The sequence below is a fragment of the Panulirus ornatus genome, chromosome 5 (assembly GCF_036320965.1).
Source record: "Panulirus ornatus isolate Po-2019 chromosome 5, ASM3632096v1, whole genome shotgun sequence".
In the NCBI taxonomy this organism is placed as follows: domain Eukaryota; kingdom Metazoa; phylum Arthropoda; class Malacostraca; order Decapoda; family Palinuridae; genus Panulirus; species Panulirus ornatus.
The window spans coordinates 7598262-7619795 of NC_092228.1; the positions used below are offsets into that span (position 1 = coordinate 7598262).

Sequence of the window (21534 nt, forward strand, 5' to 3'; positions counted from 1 at the left end):
CACCTGGATGAGAAAGAGGGGACGAACGTGGTGGAAATGGGAGTCGACCTGTCGGAGTTTTATATGTCAGTGGAGTGGGATATCCTGGAGGTGCCAGCTGTCAGGTGAGACCCTTTGTTTACTACACCTTGTTCCCAGGGTATATATATATATAATATATATATATATATATATATATATATATATAATTTGTATATATGTAATTACTACTACTACTATTGCAGTTACTATTATTATTATTATTATTATTATTATTATTATTATTATTATTATTATTATTATTGTTATTTACCTTGGTGGGGAGGTAAGGGAGATCAGATGTTAATGAGATTTAGGTAATTTTTTAATTTGGAAAATTAGTTTTTTTTTCATACTTCATCGATATTTATATTTCCTTTGTGAGACTTTAGAGTTGAGACTTGCTTGTGGTTTAGCGAAGCTGTGCCGGTGATAATGGTATGCTCCCGTTGTCTTATAATATGTGTCCCCCCCAACACACCCCACACACTCCACCCCAGGCGATGGTGGTGGTGGTGGTGGTGATCGACGGCCGTGAATGATAGACTGCAGCTGCCTCTCTGGGGTCGACGGTCGATCTAAATGGGGGTGGGGGGGGGTCTCATATCTCTAAAAAGAAAAAAGAAAAGGTATATAGTCGAGAGGATTAGAATATGGTTGTAGTCAAGCAGGTCGAGAGGATTAGAATATGGTCGTGAGGTCTGTATTTGTAAGATTATCGCCTGGGACTTGTGTGAACGGACGTTTTCCGTTGTCCGTCGGTATGTGATACCGCTCGTGAGGGGAAGGGAGGGTTGGTCACTGGATAGTGTGGCGGCAACCCATATTTCCCGGACGGTAAGGGGGGGTGAGAGGAGGGAGGTGGGGTAAGGGGTTGGGGGGATTATATAGTTTGAGTAGTACTGCCCCTTTACAGGCCGGTGGGGTGGGGCGTCGGGGGGGCATATCGGTGGCGTATGGGGTGCCTGGCCGGTCGGGGTGGGGGGGAGGAGTCCGGTGCTGAATATATGACCGGAACAGGGGAGCGGGTCGTGTTAGTGGTGGGGGGGACGCGGCCGGACGAACCTAGCCGGATTAGGGGAATATATACCGCTGAGGTGAGACGGTTTAGGGGAATTTCTGGGTCAGGGAATACCTCACAGGGGAGTGTGGGAGGGGGCAGACGCCGGGTCTGGGTCAGGTGAGGGGAAGTGTAGTGTAGGGGAAGTGTAGTGTAGGGTGTATTCCTGACTCAGGGGGAGGGACTGGGGTTGTCCAAGGGGGGGAAGAAAAAAAAGTGAGTGGAGGAAAAGGAGGATTTCTGGGTTGGAGGCTTCGAGATGATGGGCCTATCGTGGACGTGTTTTTGAAGGCAGGAGCTCTTAAGGCTGGAAGTCTGGATGGAGGAGGTCAGGACGGTGCCATACACACCTACCAGCCCGGGAGGTCAGAGGTCAGTCAGACGCCCCTACAAACTGCCACAACAGGGTTTTTATCACGGGTATTGAAACGTGTCGATTGGAGCGAATTTGCTGTCCTTAAGGGAGGAATATTTTCCGAAGGGAGAGGAGGAGGAGGAGGAAGATCGTGGCATCGGGGGAATATCGTCTATGCCTGGGCCGACGTGGCGTCGGTCGCCCGAGGGGGGGAATATCGTCTATGCCTGGCGGGCCGATGTTACACAGGCGTTCACTGGTTCTGGGTGACCAGGGGTTCGAAGCTCATGAAAAATTTTTTTTTAGTGTATTGCGTAAATTTAGAGAGAAACGTGATATGCGTAAGTTTGAGAAGTAATAATGATTAGACACCACTAAGAGTATGTATGTATATATATATATATATATATATATATATATATATATATATATATATATATATATATATATATAATCCTCCTGTTTCGTTTTTTTTTTTTTTTTTCAAATTTACCAAAAGAAGGAACAGAGAAGGGGGCCAGGTGAGAATATTCCCTCAAAGGTCCAGTCCTCTGTTCTTAACGCTACCTCGCTAACGCGGGAAATGGCGAATAGTATGAAAGGAAAAAGAAATATATATATATATATATATATATATATATATATATATATATATATATATATATATATATATATATATATATATATAATATGGCCATGAAAATGATCACTTCAAAAAAAAACCATGTGTAACTGGCAAACCTTACTTAATCGCGACGTAAAAGCATTACTTACAAACACTTCGGGAGGCCAGTGAGGCTTAAGTAGTACCTTCAGTATGAATATACATCAGGTACAACTGGACCGGTAGAGAACACAGGTGACGGAGCGAGACATATTTACAAGATTAATGGCAGGCAAGACGTACTTAGAGGTCGCATACATCATCATCATCATCCTGCCACTCACCAGCATATGTGTCTGTATTACCGGCCTGCGGTATACACCGAGGAGGAGAGGCGGCGGTGTATGAGGCCAGAACGAAAGCTGAAGTTCGGGGTTTGTTTTTGTGTTGAGCATGGCAGAGGTGAGGGACGGAGCGCTACCTGACCAGACATTACGTAAAGCACATAGGAGTTAGGTTAGTGCCTACTCTCTCTCGTCGTGGCTCTTGATCTACAAGTTATAAATTTTGAAAATAGCTCCACAAAGTGACTGATGTTTACAGAAATATAGAAGATATACTTGGTTGTTTACCTGCACTCTGAGAAAACGACTGTGTGAACCTGGGGAACTACATTAAGTTATATGATAAAGCTAAAGAATATATATATATATATATATATATATATATATATATATATATATATATATATATATAGTGGATTCTATGGGAGTTCTCTCCCCTCCTCCAATGGGGAACATGTTTATTTTGTAGTGTTAATGGTATATCGTCCGGTCGTAGAAGGGGAGAACGAATTGAATCGCCTTCAGACAAATGCTCCTCATGGCAAGGTTTACGACGGTTATCGACCTTGTAGATTATCAACAACTTTTGTGTGTGGGGAGGGGAGGGGAATTTAGTGAAGGAAAACGGTTGCCAAACAACTTTCGGTCCTTACGTAACAACTCTTTTCCAACAACAATATTTTTTTTTTTTTTTTTTTTTTGGCCTAGAGGATTTCTCATATGTTCTCTCCCCCCCTCCCCTTTATATTCTGCCCGCCCCCTCCACACATCACACCCCCCTACACGGAGCAGTGGGTCTTCGTCTCCCCATTATCCGCTTCACTGGTTAGCCCGGCTCGTCTGCATCATGTTCTACAGAAGCCTGATCATATTTCGGAATTATGTATTTCCCTCCGTCAAGTGTTGTGACGCGTGGTGGAGGACGTGGAAAAGAAAATCGGAAGTGGGTGACCCGTATTTATGGCTAGGGCGAGAGGGAGAGGGTTGGCAGAAATGGCCCGTGGGGTGGGGTGAATATGTATGGAGATGGGGAGGGGTTATGGCTGGGGTGAGTATAGAGTGCTATGTCAGGGCGGGGGACGACGGAAGGGTGATTGGTGTGTGTGTGTGTGTGTGTGTGATGCACCCCGACTGCTGCATGTGATCATGCAGGAAGGTAGAGAGGGAGTTCCCCACAGGAAGCGCGGACGTGGCCATGTTACTTGAGGGGGAGAGGGAACGCCATGCCGCAGGTAGGTCAGCTGATGTATGAACATGGCGCCGTGTCGGTGGGGAGCCAGACGACGGAAGGGGAGAAGGGTGCCGGGTGTAGTTTGCGAGTCCGTCTGTAGGGGAGCGTGAGGGACGGGGAGGTAAAAAAAAAAAAAAAGGACGAGGGGTTTGAGGACGAGTGTCCGGGATGGCGCGGTAGTGGTGGGAAGTCTCACGAGGACAGTGGTGGAATAGACGAAGGAATAGGCGGTGCGGGTACATACCCGGGGTTAGACAGTGGCGGAGTCGAGAGAACGTACGTGAAAGTGGAAGGTTTGGGGTGGGGTAAGGTCAGGGGGTGCCTCTGGTGTGGGTGGAGGCGAGGCTGCTGTGAACACACACACACACGCACACACACACCAGAGCGTGGTGGTTGGCGAGGTGTCACATATATAGACCTGTACATTAACAATGAATGGCTGGCGTGCACCCACCTCCCACATATCTTGTCTAAATCGGGTAACCTCAGGAAGTGTCTGATCCGCTATTACTTTAAACCCCGCCCGTCCCTCCCCCTCTCCCTCCCTCTCCACTGTTCACGGATTTCCTGGCTACCCAAGGCTTGCTGACCTCCCGATCCTTGACCTGGTCTTACGATACTTCACACATGGCGGGTCCGACAACCCCCGTCCAAATGTGTGTCACACGTTATCTCGGAGATCGCCTATCTTAAACCCCTGGCAAGAGAGGAGGGTTTTCAAGCGCGTCAGAGGTTTAGCAAAATGTTGATATACGTACAGTTGAATGTTAATGATTTTATGTACCGAGGCAAGTCTCCAATACTGGTGCGCGCAGGTTCAATATATATATATAAAATGGAAAAAAAAGACTCGCTCGGGAAAGGCCTGTGTTATAAATCATGTTAACTTAGCCAGGTAAAATACTGTTTCTTAAAAGTTATCAGGCGTTGCTGAGAAAAGTCGTATGATTATTTTTCATAGTTCTCCCCCGAGGACGCAAAACAGAAAACGGTCGGCGGGTCAGGTGTTTAAAAGCTCTCAGAATAATGATTTCGGTATGATCAAGATATATTTTCTGATATTTGATAAGCTGAGAAAGCAGGCAATAAAAAGAGAAGGCAGGGTTTGTAAAAGTTGGGGACATAGAGAGACATAGGAAGACTCGCCGATGTTTTAAGTCCCTCCTTCCCTTCCTTCCTTCCTACGACACCAGGGCGCTGCTGTCGTTCGGCCCTCGTAACAAACATCGGGTCCGGTGCACAGCCGCGCGGGACGAACAACCTGTAATTGAAACGTCGCCTGGGTACGACAGGAGCGACACAGGGGGTCATTCACAGTGGACCGGGACCATCACCACACACTCAAGCTGGCCCATCTTGTCATTATATAGAAAACGGAGTAATGGCGCGAGGGAAAGAGAGGGGTCATTACCCGTATTTATATATATATATGCTGATGATGCTCTTGTTCAAACAGAAGGGGGAAATTTGAGACAGGGACAGACAGACGAACCCGTTCACACCCCACACAACATTAGCATAACCTCTCCAGCCCTGCCCGAGTGATATATCAGGTATGTTTATATGTTCGAGGGAGTCTGGCAAGCCGGTGTCCTGGTACCGGGTGGGTCGGGGAGATAACCTGGGCGTTGGAAGGGGCGTGTTGGAGATGGTGGAGGGCTAGGAGGCTGCAGAGGGAGAGGTGTGTGGGTGTAAGGAGAGATGAGAGGTGCAAAGAGAGAGAGAGAGAGGGAGAGAGAGCACACGCGTGCAACACACTGTATGGCACAAGTCAGCTGAGATGGACTGTTGTTTACGTGTGGATGTACGTTGGAAAGGGGACGATGGCGTGGAACGTAATAATCTCCCTCACCGTACGTTCATAGAGACGGACAAACGCCACGGTTTGCAAGGCCCGACCGTGACGTGCAGTAATTCCAAGTGTCAAGGCGTGGCATACGTTACTTCCACAGTGTCAGGAAGTGGCATACGGGACTGCCAAATGATGAGGGAAGGCATACGTCAGCGTAGAGCGTCTGGGGGAGGCATACGATACGCGCAAAGAAGGCATATGTTAGTTGTGGATGCGTGTGGCGGAGGTAAGTGAAGTGGAGAAAGTTTTTATGGCTTGTTTACTAGCAAGTTGAGGCGCGAGTTTGGCCTAAGTGTGCCAGCAGAACTTTAACTTGGTACCTCAAGTGAAGGGAAGCCTCGTACCACTGAATAATATACCGCTGGCACCCGGTACCACTGAATTTGACGACGCGGTACCACTGAATGTAGTGATTCGAACCGCGCAAACCCGCACAGGGAGCCGGTACCACTGAGAGTGAGGGAGTACGACCCAGGGGACCAGTTCCACTGAAGGTGCTGCACCGAGGCTGCCGGGCACCAGGGCGTCGCTGGTAAGGACGAGGTTGCGCAGGGGTTCCCCCATCTTTGTACTCCTGCAGGAGACGCCACAGGTGTAGTGTTACCTACATCCGGCCATCCCCCTCTAGGAAGCGTCCTCTGCCGTGAAGTCTCTTACCGCTGCTGAGGAAGTCTCGTTCAAGCCCTGGAATACGAGACTTTTCCCGCGATCCCCAAGGCTGATGGCCCTCTGCCGACGGACGATAACGATTGACTTGGAACGATAGCCCCCTTCGTGACGTCAGTGCTAAGGGCCCGCAGTGGCCCTGACGTCACCCAAAGGCTGGGAGGGGATAAGGGCCAGGTGACATCACGAGACCTTGCGAGGAAGTGGAGGAGAAGGTGGTCTTCACATCACTATTGTCGGGGGGGTCTGTTGGGGGTTGGAACTTGGCATCGTCTGTATCAGTCCAATTAAACACGAAACTTTTACAAAGCACGCCAGGGAGCCGGGCTGAGTTTATGCCTGTGTTTGTGTGAATTGGTTGATGTCTGTTTGTTTGTCTTGTGTGTGTGTGTGTGTGTGTGTGTACTTGCGCGCTCGCACCTGTAATTGATTGTGATTAAATGCCGGAAATTTTGAAATATGTATTAGTGTATATCGAGCCCCAAGACGGAGACAGAGACTTACCAAAAGATGAGAAGGGGGGGGGGAGGTCTAGGGAGGCTATGAACGAGACAAGAAACTTGAAAAAAAAAGGAAATAAACGACGTAGAAGGCACCACAGGCATAGACCCCAAAAGAAAACGGAGAGCGATGAAGACAAGACAGGGATGTGATGAAACAGGACAAGCAAAGTCCACGGCAGAGTCCAAGAATAAAAACCACAACAGAAAACAGGACAGACGCCAGACAGATCCAGAGACTTTGGCGAAGTTTTGTGTGTAGTTTACGCCTCTGTGGATGTAAACTTGTTAACCTGTGTTGGATGGAAATTTTCTTTCCTGTGCTGGATATAAACTTGTTATCCTCTCGTATGTAAACCTATTATCCTCAGGTGGATGTAAACTTATCCTCAGATGGATGTAAACCTATTATTCTCTTGGATGTAAACCTATCATCCTCGGTTGGATGTAAACCTCTTATCCTGTGGCAGATGTAAACTTGTTATACTCCGTTGGATGTAAACCTGTTATCCTGTGGCAGATGTAAACTTGTTATACTCCGTTGGATGTAAACCTGGTATCCTCTTGTTGGATGTAAACCTATAATCGTCTGTTCCATGTACATCGGCTATCCTGTCGCGGATGTAAACTTAGTCGTGTAATGGCGGATGTAGACTGGAAGTTGAGTCTGGCTATCCACTATATTAAAACGAAATCCTGTTTTTTTTCCCCCCAAGATTCAACGTATGTCCCATAAAAAGTTCTACCTCGTTAGTCCTGTTGTCTCGGAAATGACCTTGTTTGTCTACTCAGACTTTGTTTGTCGTTCTTTGCCCTTTTTTTTGAAGAGGGGGGTGGGGGGTACAATTTTTGTGTACAAGTGTGTTTGCTGGACTGTGAAGCTGCGTTGTTTGCCCCGGGAGTCTCTTGTTTTGTTACAGCCTTTGTTTTAGGAATACTCTTCCCGGGTGATGCTTTTTGTTTTTTTGAATCGTTTATAACCTTTTTATAATTGGGATGGACTCCGCGGCGTTTCACTGATGTATTTTTTTTTATTTTTTCTTTTCACCCCACATCAAGACTCGTAACCCGGCAACCTACTTCATGTGTTTTCTATAAGGCCTTCCGCCATACTTCACCGTTTTCTATTGCAAAAAAAAAAAATAAAGTCGACCCGCTTAGTCATTATATAGCAGGATCACGATAGTATATAGAAAAATATAGATGATACGAAGCCGTGAGTGATTATATGTTAGTTTTTAGTAGACTTCATTTGGCTCCTATCTTGAGTGTGGTATGTAGACAAGAGAACCTTAGTTTGATATTTAATGAAAGAGATCGTTATCATTTGGTGTATGATTACGCATTTTCTTTTCATTCTCAATGCTAATTAAGCTCTTAATGCTGATCCCAGTAAACTCCCCCCACTCTACCTCCGTCCATCCTTGTCGTGCGCATCCTGTTCGCTCCCTTACGTCTTTGTAGTTGACAAGTTTGCCGTACGATAACTTCCGTCGTATTGGCACCGCCGTCGTTAGCGCCTTGAGAGGTTCTGGCGGTGTTGCCAGACGTGTGATGAGTCAGCTCTCTCTCTCTCTCTCTCTCTCTCTCTCTCTCTCTCTCTCTCTCTCTCTCTCTCTCTCTCTCTCTCACTAGCACCCCTCACACCAGAGGACTCCGGGCAGGCCTCCTCCCACTCCGGCAGCCATTACCTCCCCCTCCCCCCCCACTACACCGCCTATCACCGCAGCATCAGAAGGAGAGAGACACAAGCATTCTCCAGTCAAGTAGGCGACCTGCTGGCAATCTACCATCTCCCGCCATTCCTGCCTGGCCCCGACCTCCCTCCAGCCGTCAACCACAGCACAGCACAGCCACCGCTGCCTAACCCCCCCCCCCCCCACCTCTCTCTCTCTCTCTCTCTCTCTCTCTCTCTCTCTCTCTCTCTCTCTCTCTCTCTCTCTTTTCCTGTCTTTCGCGCTTTTTTTGTCTTTTTTACCTTCATATGCTGACTTATCACCTGATCTTATGAGGATGGGAGCGGACTTTCTCTGACCCTCGCTAATATTTTCCAATAAAAAAAAAAGTGGAAAATGAAAGTTACTTCCTCGACCTCAACTTACGCCATTCACATCCTTATTACTTATATTTTCACCGGAGATATATTATTTTTTCTCACAGGATTGTATATTTTTATATATTTCGGCTCGTTGGTGATCTTATATATTACTTGATGATGTATTTGAGACGATAAGTTCTGGAGAGGTTTTGGCGAAGTCGTATACGAGGTAATTACCTCATTAGCTCACGGGAAATCACGTCTTTGATCTTCGTCCTTATAGTGAGATTGCCACGCATGTGGGGTGTGGGTGTAGGGGGGGTGACCATGTGTGTGGGGTGTGGGTGTAGGGGGTTGGGGGTGACCATGTGTGTGGGGTGTGGGTGTAGGGGGGGTGACCATGTGTGTGGGGTGTGGGTGTAGGGGGTTGGGGGTGACCATGTGTGTGGGGTGTGGGTGTAGGGGGGGTGACCATGTGTGTGGGGTGTGGGTGTAGGGGGTTGGGGGTGACCACGTGTGTGGGGTGTGGGTGTAGGGGGGGTGACCATGTGTGTGGGGTGTAGGGGGTTGGGGGGTGACCACGTGTGTGGGGTGTGGGTGTAGGGGGGGGTGACCATGTGTGTGGGGTGTGGGTGTAGGGGGTTGGGGGTGACCACGTGTGTGGGGTGTGGGTGTAGGGGGTGGGGGGGGTGAGTTTGGGCGGGCGAGGGTGACACGTGTGTGTGTGTGTGTGTGTGTGTGTGTATGTGTGTGTGTCTGTGTGTGGGAGGGGTTGTGTGAGAGCCATAGGGAATATCATGTAAGCATAAGAGGCGTAACTCCAGCTGTTTTCCTCCTCCCCACTAACTCCACCTCCCCCCTCCTCCCCACACACTAACTCCACCTTTTCTCCTCCTCCCCTCCTCCTCCTTCTCCTCCCGCACTCCTCCCCATATGGGCGGGTCCTCGCCAACATGGCGTCAGGAAGTGTTTGGAAGCTTCTAGCACCCGTACCTCCTTCAGGGTTTTTTTTTAACCCTACCATAAGTATCGGTACTGTATATACACTGGAGGGGAGGATGGGGAAGGTGGCGGGTGGGGAAGGAAGTTATAACCTCCGCTATCATTTTTTTTTTTTTTTTTCTTCTGGGGGGAGAGTATTTCAGGTCAACCCCCTGACCTGCGAATATAAAGTGGGCTTCCCGCATGAGATGACCTCTGACCATATTCAAGAACTCAACCCCACCCACCCCTCTCCCCCCTTTCCCACCCCCTTTTTGGGACGCCATATGTCTTGAGCACACGACCTGTACGACGACCCTGGGTCATATGACGACCTGGCCCTTCTGACCTAAAATGTAAGGGTCATGCCAACACCACCACCCCCCCCCCTCCCCCAATAAGACATGTATATTACAGCGACAAGCATAATTGGCCCCCTTTTGAAATGAGCTAATGTACGTCTACCGTTTTCTTTTATGTGAGAGGTAATCGAAAACGGGTTATATTTGGTCGGAGATGCATCTTATCACGTTATTCATTTTTTTGTTTTCCTTTATTTTTCTTCTCTAAGGCACTTCTCACCAGTACGTAAATTGATATGGAATCATTTACTAACCATTAGTGATAGCGGGAGCGGCAGTGGAACAATAGACTTGAAACAAAAGACTCGTAATTAACCTGGAAGTCGACTGCTCCTGCCACTGATTATTATTTCTTTTTTTTTCTATCTTTTTTCTTATTTCGTCCATGGTACATTTATCGCCGTTTCCCATCTTATACTTGATAGCCCGCGCTCAATATCGCTGGCAAGCGGCTGCCTCCATCTCTCGCCGATCGAAGAGATACCTTGCAATCAAACAATTTGCGCGGGGCCGCCCCGGAAAATGAAGGCATAACGTGGCGGAGTGTTCGCACACTCTCCGGTCGACGCCCCGCCCGCGCGTCCGTCCGTCCGTCTGTCCCTCGCTTGCCCAACGCAATTTAAGGACGCGTTAGAAAACGGGAGATTTTTTTTCTCGCGTGGGAAAGGACTGCTTGATGGAGGGGCGGCCCGAGACAGAAGATGGAAGGGAAGGGGGGTTAATGACTGAAGTGCTCTCTCTCTCTCTCTCTCTCTCTCTCTCTCTCTCTCTCGCCAGTGCGTGTTCTCCTAGGACGGGAAGGGTTTGAGAGACAATACGCTCCGAGGCTCGTGTGTGCGCGTGTCCCTGGACCGACCGTGGGCAGTGTGTACGTTCTAGAACAATTTCTGCTCGTGGTGACGTCAGCCCATCCAAAGATATGCTAATTTACCTTAAAAAGAGAAAGAAAAAACTGGGTATTGTTAAACGGCACGCGGGCTACCGCACCACTTCGTGTAAGTAGACGGTTTACACCTGCGTGTTATCACACCACCACATGTTGTAAGGTGGTAAATTATGCTGCCGTATATTGGGCGCTTGAATATGATGAGTAAACGCCCTGCGGGTGGCGCCATCTATGTTTGGGAGGGATTGCTATAGGGTTGCCAGGTTCTGATTTACGAGTTGTAAGCTGCACAGTTTCCTCTCCCTCTCCACACAAATGTCCCACACTCGGCGCAGCCTTCCTGATGTGCTCTGGTGGTGTGGGTCACCAGTGGCATGGAAAACGGAATGGGTTGGTGGAGGTTTAGGTGGACTGCATTGAGGATTCTGTTATTTGTTTCCATGGGTGTTGCCATTATATATATATATATATATATATATATATATATATATATATATATATATATATATATATATATATATTTCCATTGATACTAATGATACATTTAGACAGAATTGCCTTTTAGTTTCGGTTCCTACTCTAATGGCCGCTTAGTTTGCCTAATTGACCAGTAGTCCATATCCCCCTCCGTCCCATTTTCTACACAGGAAGTCAATTTTCTTAATTCCATATAACGAGTAAGATGTGGAACTAAAAATTTATTGCTCCATATATGGAATTCCTCAGAAGCGTTTCCGTTGACTTCCCTACGTTAGAAGCACATTGATCCATTACTTTTTCCAGTGTGATAACGAATGAATGATCATACCAGGTGGAGTCCACATGGGGAAGCGGGCGGTAAGGTTAAAAGTGGCCCCGTTTCCTGTGTCATGGAAATTGGGCCTAAAATTAAAACAATTATTCTGAGTGACCTGTTCTCTCACGGCTCGTTGATTATATTGATACGTTCGACCATATCTCTACGTCGCTCAGGAGATTAGCCGATGAATTCACGAGGGAACGTATGTATGTGCCAAGGTTAGTCGAAAAAAATATATATTACAGTATCTCGCATCATGTTAGCTTCGTTGTGCTCACTGGATTATAAACTTGGCTCTTCCCATTCATGGTAGGATATCGCCGCTCCCTCCCATATCTTTATTCTCGTCATTTCATCGAAACATTTCACACACGCGATGAATCCCGGTTAGATCATCTCACCGGGACTTTGATTCCGATAGGAGATTTCAAAGTGATTTTGCAAGCTGTGAAATATGTTCTTAGTTGTGGGTTTCCCTGCAGCGCTTGGGAAGCTAGCCACGTCCACCGGGCGGAACCACGGGTCTTTTTTCTTATATATATATATATATATATATATATATATATATATATATATATATATATGTGTGTGTGTGTGTGTGTGTCATAGTCTAGCGGTATCGCTCCCGCTTACCATGCTTGAGGTCCCGCGCTGGAGCCTGGCTGTTGGAGATTTGTATCTCATTGAATGTAAGGCCAGGCCTTATTAAGGACTCCTGTCTATGACTACAGATTCTGTTATCAAAAAGAATACACAAAGCTGTTTATGTGCAGCCAAACTCGTCAGCTGAACTCAGCCGTGTTTACCTTAGCCCGAATTAGTCGCTCATAAATTTTCCCAGGACGATGCGCAACCATAATTCCTCCCATCCTGCTGGGAATGAAATACTTAACTCAACAGAATCCGGGAGGATTTGCCTCTCGAGTTAATCTAAATCCTTTATAAGTTTTGGGGGGATGGCGTCATTATCTGATTAGTAACTTGGCAAACTTCCCCTTTTGCGAGATTTACGTTAATCAACCCGGGCCGGGGTCGGACGGTACTTTCACCCAAGATGAAAATGGTAATTGTTGGCGTTGTTCGTCCTGGGGAAAGACAAGGATGCGGCTGGCGGACCGGCGGAATGAAACGGTGGAGTCCAACTGATGGACCGATGGAATGAAACGGTGGAGTCCAACTGATGGACCGATGGAATGAAACGGAGGAGTCCAACTGATGGACCGATGGAATGAAACGCGAGATCGCAACCCCGGAAGCCAAGCGGTTTACAAGTGGAGACCGCTTACCTATACCGGCTTGTCATATATATATATATATATATATATATATATATATATATATATATATATATATATATATATATATATAAGAATTAAGGAACTATATGAAGGTCAAGCGTGTATAGGGTCTTGGCTTTCTTGAACACCTGAAGAACATGTTCAAGATTTTTCGATTGGTGGTTTATAACTTTGACGGCCCTAAATGGCCTTTAAGCAGTGTCATAGGCCTTTTACGAAGCCCTTAATGATGACCACACCCCACCCCACCCAACACCCCCACCCCACCACACCCCCACCCCACACCCCCACCCCACCACACCCCCACCATTACGCACCGTTGAAAGCGGCCGGGTCGTTACAGCGAGGACTTCTGCTCACGTATTGTGGCTCCTGCGAGGACGACGATAAACGACCCTGGGGGGTCACGACGGTACGACCACTGGCCTCGACGATACGACCCCTTGGGGGATGGGGTGGGGCGGGGGGTGAGGGTGGGTTGGATGACGTAACTTCCGACGTCGACTCGGGTTATTCACACCGTGGAAGACGGTGTGATGAATTATTCAGACAGTGTGGCAGTACGCCGTATTATGCATTTTCTCCCATTGTCTTGACCCGCGTCTTTAGGTTCTTAATGATTAATTAGCGAGAGTGATGTCCGCTATTTAACTCCGGGGAAGGGGGAGGGGGGGCCACCGGGGAACCCTCCAGAAATCATATTTACAATTTTTTTTCTCTTCGTTTTTTTTTCTTTTTTTTTTTAACAGCTGTCTGGAAGAACAGTTCCCTCCCGCATCGGGCAAAGTTTGTTGCACATTGCCGGCTGTTTATGAGAGTTCGCCGCTGCTTCCAAGGCAGTTTGTGGCAGCCTGCTGAGAATTTATCAGTTGCAGGTGTACTTGGGGTAGGGGGCTGGGGGCTGGTTTAGGGTTGAGGGGGGAGAAGAGAGGGGGTACAACAGTTGGCTAAACACTATCCCCTTCCCCCCCACACACAATATTATTATCTACATCTGTGCGTAAAATTGCCGCGTGCGTTGGTCTTCCCTTGGTGTATGTGTCGTGTTGTTTGGTTACCGGGAACAGTTCGTTGCGCGTTGCCCGTAGTTTTGAGAGAGTCCGCCGGGTATAGCGACGGACACCGGAGGTAGACTTATCTCCTTGGGCATAACGTGTACTGGATTTGAACACGGAGGAACGACCCTTTGAACACGGAGGGACGATCCTTTGAACGCGGAGGGACGACCCTCTCGAGGGATTACCCCCAGATCACGGAGGGACGACCCCCCCCCCCCCCAGAACACGGAGGGACGACCCCCCCAGAACACGGAGGGACTACCCCCCAGAACACGGAGGGACGACCCCCCAGAACACGGAGGGACGACCCCCAGAACACGGAGGGACGACTCCCCCCCCCCAGAACACGGAGGGACGACCCCCTGAACACGGCGGAGTGACCCCCCCTTGTGTACTTCGATGGGCATATGCGGCTTTTCGACCGGATCATTAAAGGTCCAGGTCATAGACCCCCCCAAGACCACCATCACCTAAGGGTCGTAACCATCGTGCTCAAGGGTCGTGTAACAGTCGTGATCAGGGATCGTACCGTTGTGTGCGTCACGGGTTAAACTGCCGGTGGTAGTTGAGAGAGAGACTGATGCGTGGTGGTGGGAGGGTAGGGGGGGGGGGGTGGTTATCAGGGTAGTCTATTTCAAAGTGTGTTGTGTTTTGGGGGTCGAGTTGGCACTTCTTTGTCGTGACGAAACCCCGTTGGACACACTCTGTTTTTTTTAGACATACTCAAGCGTTTATGGAGTGGTCGGGTGTAGGTGGATGACTAGTTTCACTCCCCTAGACATTTTAATCGTATGGGATGGCATGAATGCAGGTCGGTTCTAACATATGGACAGTGTACATGGGAAGGACGGATAACAGAAGACCCGATTGGTCTGTGACGAGGCTGTCTGCTGGTGGATAGAACACAGTGGGTAGGACAGGTAACAGAAGACCCGATAGGCCTGTGACGATGAAGACATTGAAATGAAACGCTACAATGGACTGGATAACACTGTCGTCATCACGGCGACCTTAGCTAAGGCTTGTCATCGACCTCACAACGAGCTAATTAGATCCCTCTGTGTGGACATCACTCAGACTGCAATGTTCCGACCCCTCTTTGGGTCTCGGATCGTTTCAGTTGCATCGACTGTTTCAGTTCACTGTCGAGGTTACCTGATGACTTGATGCTGAGGTCTTGAATTATCCTGCTGCAATCACTGCTGTTTTTTATATTATTAAGTAAAGACTTATTTCTGCACATAAAGTCGTTTTATGCACATTGGTCAAGGGTCTACACATTTCTCCAAAAATAGTCTCGAACATTTTATAAAAAAGGACAGTGAAGTGCAGGAAATCACATCAAATTGATCTAATCTGGTATGTTAACTTCTCTTTTACGAAGAGCGTAACACCACCTTTTGCTTTGTGTAGACGGCATTCATATGCAGTCGACCTTCACGTCCACGTATTGTTAAATCTGATGTATATATACCCATTGCTCTGTTATCGCTATGATATCAGACTTTCCTGATGTACAGCATTCGGTGTTTGGTTCGTCGCGTTTTAAGTTAAAGTTTCCGGCGTTCGTGTGAAAAAAGAAAAAAATGTAATGTCTTGCTGGGAGACACAAGGTGTATGTGTCACATATCTCAGGTCTGAGGTACCCTGAGGCTACACCTGACCCATCAGGTGTGTTCACACCTGTCTCGTCAGACAGCTGACCTTACCTGAGTTGATATATGACCCGGTCTTACCTCAGTCTTGGTAGATACCTGCTTATTATCCTTTACAACTAAAATCCTTCCTGACTGTGTAGTTCCTATTAGGGTTGTATCTTTAATGGCAGTACATGGAAGTTGCCTCTACTCGCACACGATCGCCGGACGTTCCACTCGTGGTTTACGTATCCTAGATCATGTATGGGAAGTAGCGTCTCGAGCACAACCGCTCTGTGGCAGATCTTAAGCTTGTGATCTCAGATCTGCCCCGAACCAGTTGTCTGTTCCATTCTGCAACACAGCTGACGTCGTCCACTCCATTTCCCCCCTCCTAGCTGTGCACTGTGTGCTTCATGTGTTTCACCAGCTCGGCCCCCAGGGCAACACAGCTTCCACCTCTTTTTTTTTTTTTTCTGTTCCTGCTAAAACACAAAACTTCCACGTTTGACGGGAGAATCCCCAGCAGGGGTTCGGCCAGGCTCGTCTCCCATTTTATCTGCCGGCGGCTTAAACCTGTTGCTGGTCTCTGCCGCAGGTTCTCCCAAAGCCGTGGGCTTCGCGCCCATGGTTCCCCAACCGATTGGAGATCATCACGGGGGTCCTCTGCCCCGACCCATCCTAGCTTCCTAGGTTGCCTTGTTTGTTTTGCATTCGCGTCCTTTTCCTCGAAGTCGTGGCAGCGGCCGTGCTGTGGCAGGCCCTACACCACCTTCGCACTCGCGCCTAGTCTACCCACTGTCAGCACTTTCAGTAACTGCGCTGTTGATCATCGATCTCTATGGACACCTTTCTGTATACATTACTGAAAAAAAAAGTACAAAGAACATATTTATCTTCGTCCTTGAGAAGAAAATCCTTTTATTCCCTCGATATACACCGTGTGGGCGGGGAGAGTTGACCACTGTGAGGCCATTTGCGTCATTTTTCCTGACCGCTTTGTCTTAAGGTTCGTGAAGACAAGGACCGCTCTCTCCTCCCCCGGTCAAGGACCAGGAAGTGGAGGGTCGTGGGCCAGAGGAGGGAGCACAAGAAAGGTGGAGGGAAGCGGAAGGAACGTCACAAGATGTTCCCCAAGCTGGAAGTGGAGGTCCTCCTCCCCCTCTCTCTCTCTCTCTCTCTCTCTCTCTCTCTCTCTCTCTCTCTCTCTCTCTCTCTCTCCCCAGGGGATGTATCACCTGTGTTAGTGAGAGTGATGGCGCCCGGCCACACCTCTCACATGACCCCTGGCTGGGAGAGGGCTCCCGCAGCACCCTCCTCTCCCTACTGCTACTACTACTACCCCTTTCCCCCCACACACCTCCTCCTCCTCTCCCTGTCTCATCAAGCCCTCACGTCTCTTAAGGACAAACATTTTTGTTGCCACAGTAACTTGTACAAGGCTACACACACAAGAGGTACCAGCGAGAAAGACCCTTCCAGCGAAACGCCGTTTGAAATTGTGTGTGTGTGTGTGTGTGTGTGTGTGTGCGTGTATGTTGAGGGCTTTGGAACACTGTGGTACATGTTTAAAGAGAAACACCTGCAGGGATGGGGGTGGGGAGAGAACTGTTTCCCATTTTTTGATATATGAAAAAGAGTAGTTTTTCCTGGACGGGTGAGGAAGGGTCTTTGCTCCCCTTAGGCGGGGTCAGGGGCCCCTGCGCGAAGCCACCAGCATCCCCCAGGGGCACCGGGGGGGCGGCCGACATGCTGCTCGCCTCTTCGTGTTCACCTGGTGGTGGTAATGTTATATACGACCCCTCCCTGCATGTACGAAGGACTGCAATCACGACACTCGCTCCCCTAGGGGGGAATGCGTGTCTGAATAACACTAGAGATGAAATATATGGGATAATGATAATGATGATGATAATAATGATATCATTAGTAGTAGTAGTAGCAATGTTGCTCTTACGGCTCTTAAGATAACACTGATGATTAAGATAAGTGATTATGATAAGTGAATTATCGATTAATAATGAGTGTGAATGATTAAAGAATACGATGAACTATACCACCTCATGCCTGGCAATGTTCAGCTATCATCCGGCTGCGCATGAGAGTGTCCCTGTAACCCGACGCATATGTGCCTTCCAGGGCCGTGAAAGTGAGATTTCTCACTTTCTCTTTCTCTCCCCGGGAACAGGCACGAAAAGTTCTACACATGCTGTGATGAGCCATATTTGGATATCACCTTCAACATAACCATGAGGCGGAAGACCCTCTTCTACACCGTGAACCTCATCATCCCCTGCATGGGCATCTCCTTCCTCACAGTCCTCACTTTCTACCTCCCGTCGGACTCCGGCGAGAAGGTGAGTCTTACCGCGCGGTTCTGCTGCTGCTCACTCTCACCTCAGGTGGGGTCCACGGTGGTCATGTTCACACGTGACTACCGCCACCTCACCTTCAGTAGTTAGTGTTCACTTTCACTCATCATACGAATGGTCATTTCTTTTTTGATTCCTTCACACTGCAGAGGGAGTCGGTCATCTTCATCTTGCCTCACTCTCACCCATTTTCATCATGAAAATATTTTGAACATTAGCTGGAATATTATTTTCAAAATACGATTATCCTCATTGTATTAATCCTAATAAGTATTTTATATTATTCATCCTCATGCCATTTTCATTCACTTTCTCATAATTTTGACTTCATTTTCTCCAGCCGCTTCATAAACACATTTCCGGTAGGGATGTTTCTCGTGAGTGACCCCCTCACTTTCCCCACTGCCACATTCGCTCATCTTCCTTGTCATCTTCGCGCATCATTATGGTAACAATGAACTGTGTTCATCAGTAATTGACTGTGCCATTATCACCACCAGTCGCCAGCACTCACCAACCACCCCGCCGCTTACCCTCCGCATCTCCACCATCTCCAACAGGTGACGCTGAGCATCTCCATCTTGATCTCCCTCCACGTGTTCTTCCTGCTGGTGGTGGAGATCATCCCGCCGACGTCGCTAGTGGTGCCGCTGCTGGGCAAATACCTGATCTTCGCCATGATACTGGTGTCCATAAGGTAGGCCACGCGCCCCTCCTCCTCCTCCTCCTCCTCCCGAAGCCTGTTTTCTGTGACTGTAGAAATACTTATATGAATTCGTACGTTGTGTTCCCGGGCTCCGCCCGCGGGCGGGAAGTCTTGCCCTTCACCGTGGCAGCCATCGCCGTCAGCGGACCTCCCTACAGAAGCGTCGTCCGAGGCCCTTCCAACGCCGCACAGGGGGAAGGGAGGGCCCCGCCCCCACCTAACCCTGTCCTCCTGAGGTCTCTCTCTCTCTCTCTCTCTCTCTCTCTCTCTCTCTCTCTCTCTCTCTCTCTCTCTCTCTCTCTCTCGGTAGGAGCGCCGCCTCACAGGACTGCAGGCGCCATGTATGGAGAAAAAAAAAAGAAAGAAAACGGCCTGCGGTTGCATAAGTATCAGAGGGGGTATTTAATCGCCGCCGTTTTCTATAGGTTTTTTTTTTTATCGCAATATATATTTCTTCCCACTAGAAATCCCCGTCACCGTTTTCTGTCAGGAGGTCACACACTCACTATTTTCGGTAGATATTTTTTTTTCCTCTCCTTGGTAGAACACATTCCCCCCCTCCCTGTTGTCGATACAGCAGCACTCGTGTGTTTGTGGGTAGTTCTGTAATTGTCTACCACTTCTGTAGTTACCGATATCATCGATAGATGGGAAGGAGGGGTGGGAGAAGGGGCCTCTCTCCGACATGGTAAAGGAGGAGGTGGAATTTTTTATGGCAGTCAGTCGTAATATTTTCTTTTTATGTGTACGTATATATTCGTTGTTACTGTCGTAGCACGGCAATGTCTTCCTGATGGTATCGTGCTCGCATGTTTATTGACTTGTTTTCTCTCTGTCTATCTATCTATCTATCTATCTATCTATCTATTTATCTATCTTTCCTCCGTAAATCTAGACTTTCCTGCGGTGAGCGCTGCGCGCTAGACCTGCCTTTTTAGCAAAATATCGTAGTAAGGACTTTATATATATATATATATATATATATATATATATATATATATATATATATATATATATATTATTTTTATTATCATACTTTGTCGCTGTCTCCCGCGTTAGCAAGGTAGCGCAAGGAAACACGAAGGAATGGTCAAACCCACCCACATACACATGTATGTACATATATATATATATATATATATATATATATATATATATATATATATATATATATATATATATATATTATCCCTGGGGATAGGGGAGAAAGAATACTTCCCACGTATTCCCTGCGTGTCGTAGAAGGCGACTAAAAGGGAAGGGAGCGGGGGTCTGGAAATCCTCCCCTCTCGTTTTTTTTTTTTTTTTTTTTTTTTTTTTTTTAATTTTCCAAAAGAAGGAACAGAGAAGGGGGCCAGGTGAGGATATTCCCTCAAAGGCCCAGTCCTCTGCTCTTAACGCTACCTCGCTATCGCGGGAAATGGCGAATAGTATGAAAAAGATATATATATATATATATATATATATATATATATATATATATATATATATATATATATATATTGTGTGTGTGTGTGTGCAGTCTTTCCAACCTTCTACCTACATTGACACGTACAAAACTTACACATGTCCATAAAGCAGGAGTTGTGAGAGCGTCAGAGGGTGTGGTCGGGCTGGTTTAGCGCCGGAGATAAACCTTAAACTTGTACCATCCAGGTTTTATAGATATGGTGGAACAGGATGTGCTCGAGCGGAGTTAAGACGTATTCACGGCGCGGGGATCCAGCCCGCCCCGTTCACAACGCTCTCGCCTTGGATTCTAACCGATGCCCACGGATCTCGTACGCTTTAGACTGATGCTCACGGATCTCGTACGCTTTAGACCGATGCTCACGGATCTCGTACGCTTTAGACTGATGCTCACGGATCTCCTACGCTTTAGACTGATGCTCACGGATCTCCTACGCTTTAGACTGATGCTCACGGATCTCCTACGCTTTAGACTAATGCTCACGGATCTCCTACGCTTTAGACTGATGCTCACGGATCTCGTACGCTTTAGACTGATGCTCACGGATCTCGCACGCTTTAGACTGATGCTCACGGATCTCGCACGCTTTAGACTGATGCTCACGGAACTCGTACGCTTTAGACTGATGCTCACGGATCTCGTACGCTATAGACTGATGCTCACGGATCTCCTACGCTTTAGACTGATGCTCACGGATCTCGTACGCTTTAGACTGATGCTCACGGATCTCGTACGCTTTAGACTGATGCATACGGATCTCGTACGCTTTAGACTGATGCTCACGGATCTCGTACGCTTTAAACTGATGCTCACGGATCTCGTACGCTTTAGATTTGTTCTCACGGATCAGGAATAGCTTAAACTTATTCTCACGGATCTTGTACGATTTTTCACTGATTCCCCCCCGGATTTCTTTTGTTGAAGGTTTCACCACGAGTGAAAATTCATCTTTGGCGAGGCTGTGTCATGGGGCGTGCAGTTCCGTCAGGAAACTCTCTCTCTCTCCAAAGGAGTCTAGGTTTCCTAGGTACACACACACACACACACACACACACACACGCGGGCCTCCACGGTGCGGTGGTTAGTATTACCGGCCGCACCGCACGGAGTTCGAATCTTGGGGCGTGGCAGTCATCCCACACACCCAGTTGTTCATCTTCACTCCCGGGGCTGGTCGATACACACTGGAGTAAAGAAAGACATGGTGCATATGTACAAGTTTAATGGGGCAACACGAGTGTAAAACTCCCCTCCCTCCCTCCCTCCCTCCCCCTGGAACACACAACTCGTAGATTG

At 47.9% G+C, this 21534-nt stretch overlaps 1 protein-coding gene across 6 annotated transcripts in view; it reads left to right on the forward strand.

Moving 5' to 3' along the window:
- Window positions 1-21534, forward strand: part of LOC139747840 (acetylcholine receptor subunit alpha-like) — a 331403-nt gene that overhangs the window by 268906 nt on the left and 40963 nt on the right. For all 6 annotated transcript variants that reach the window (XM_071660369.1, XM_071660367.1, XM_071660368.1 and 3 more), the window contains exons 5-7: window positions 1-104; window positions 17878-18046; window positions 18622-18758. The exon at window positions 1-104 is cut by the window's left edge and continues 12 nt beyond it. In XM_071660369.1, coding sequence (XP_071516470.1) covers window positions 1-104; window positions 17878-18046; window positions 18622-18758 — 410 coding nt within the window. The remainder of the gene's footprint in view (window positions 105-17877; window positions 18047-18621; window positions 18759-21534) is intronic.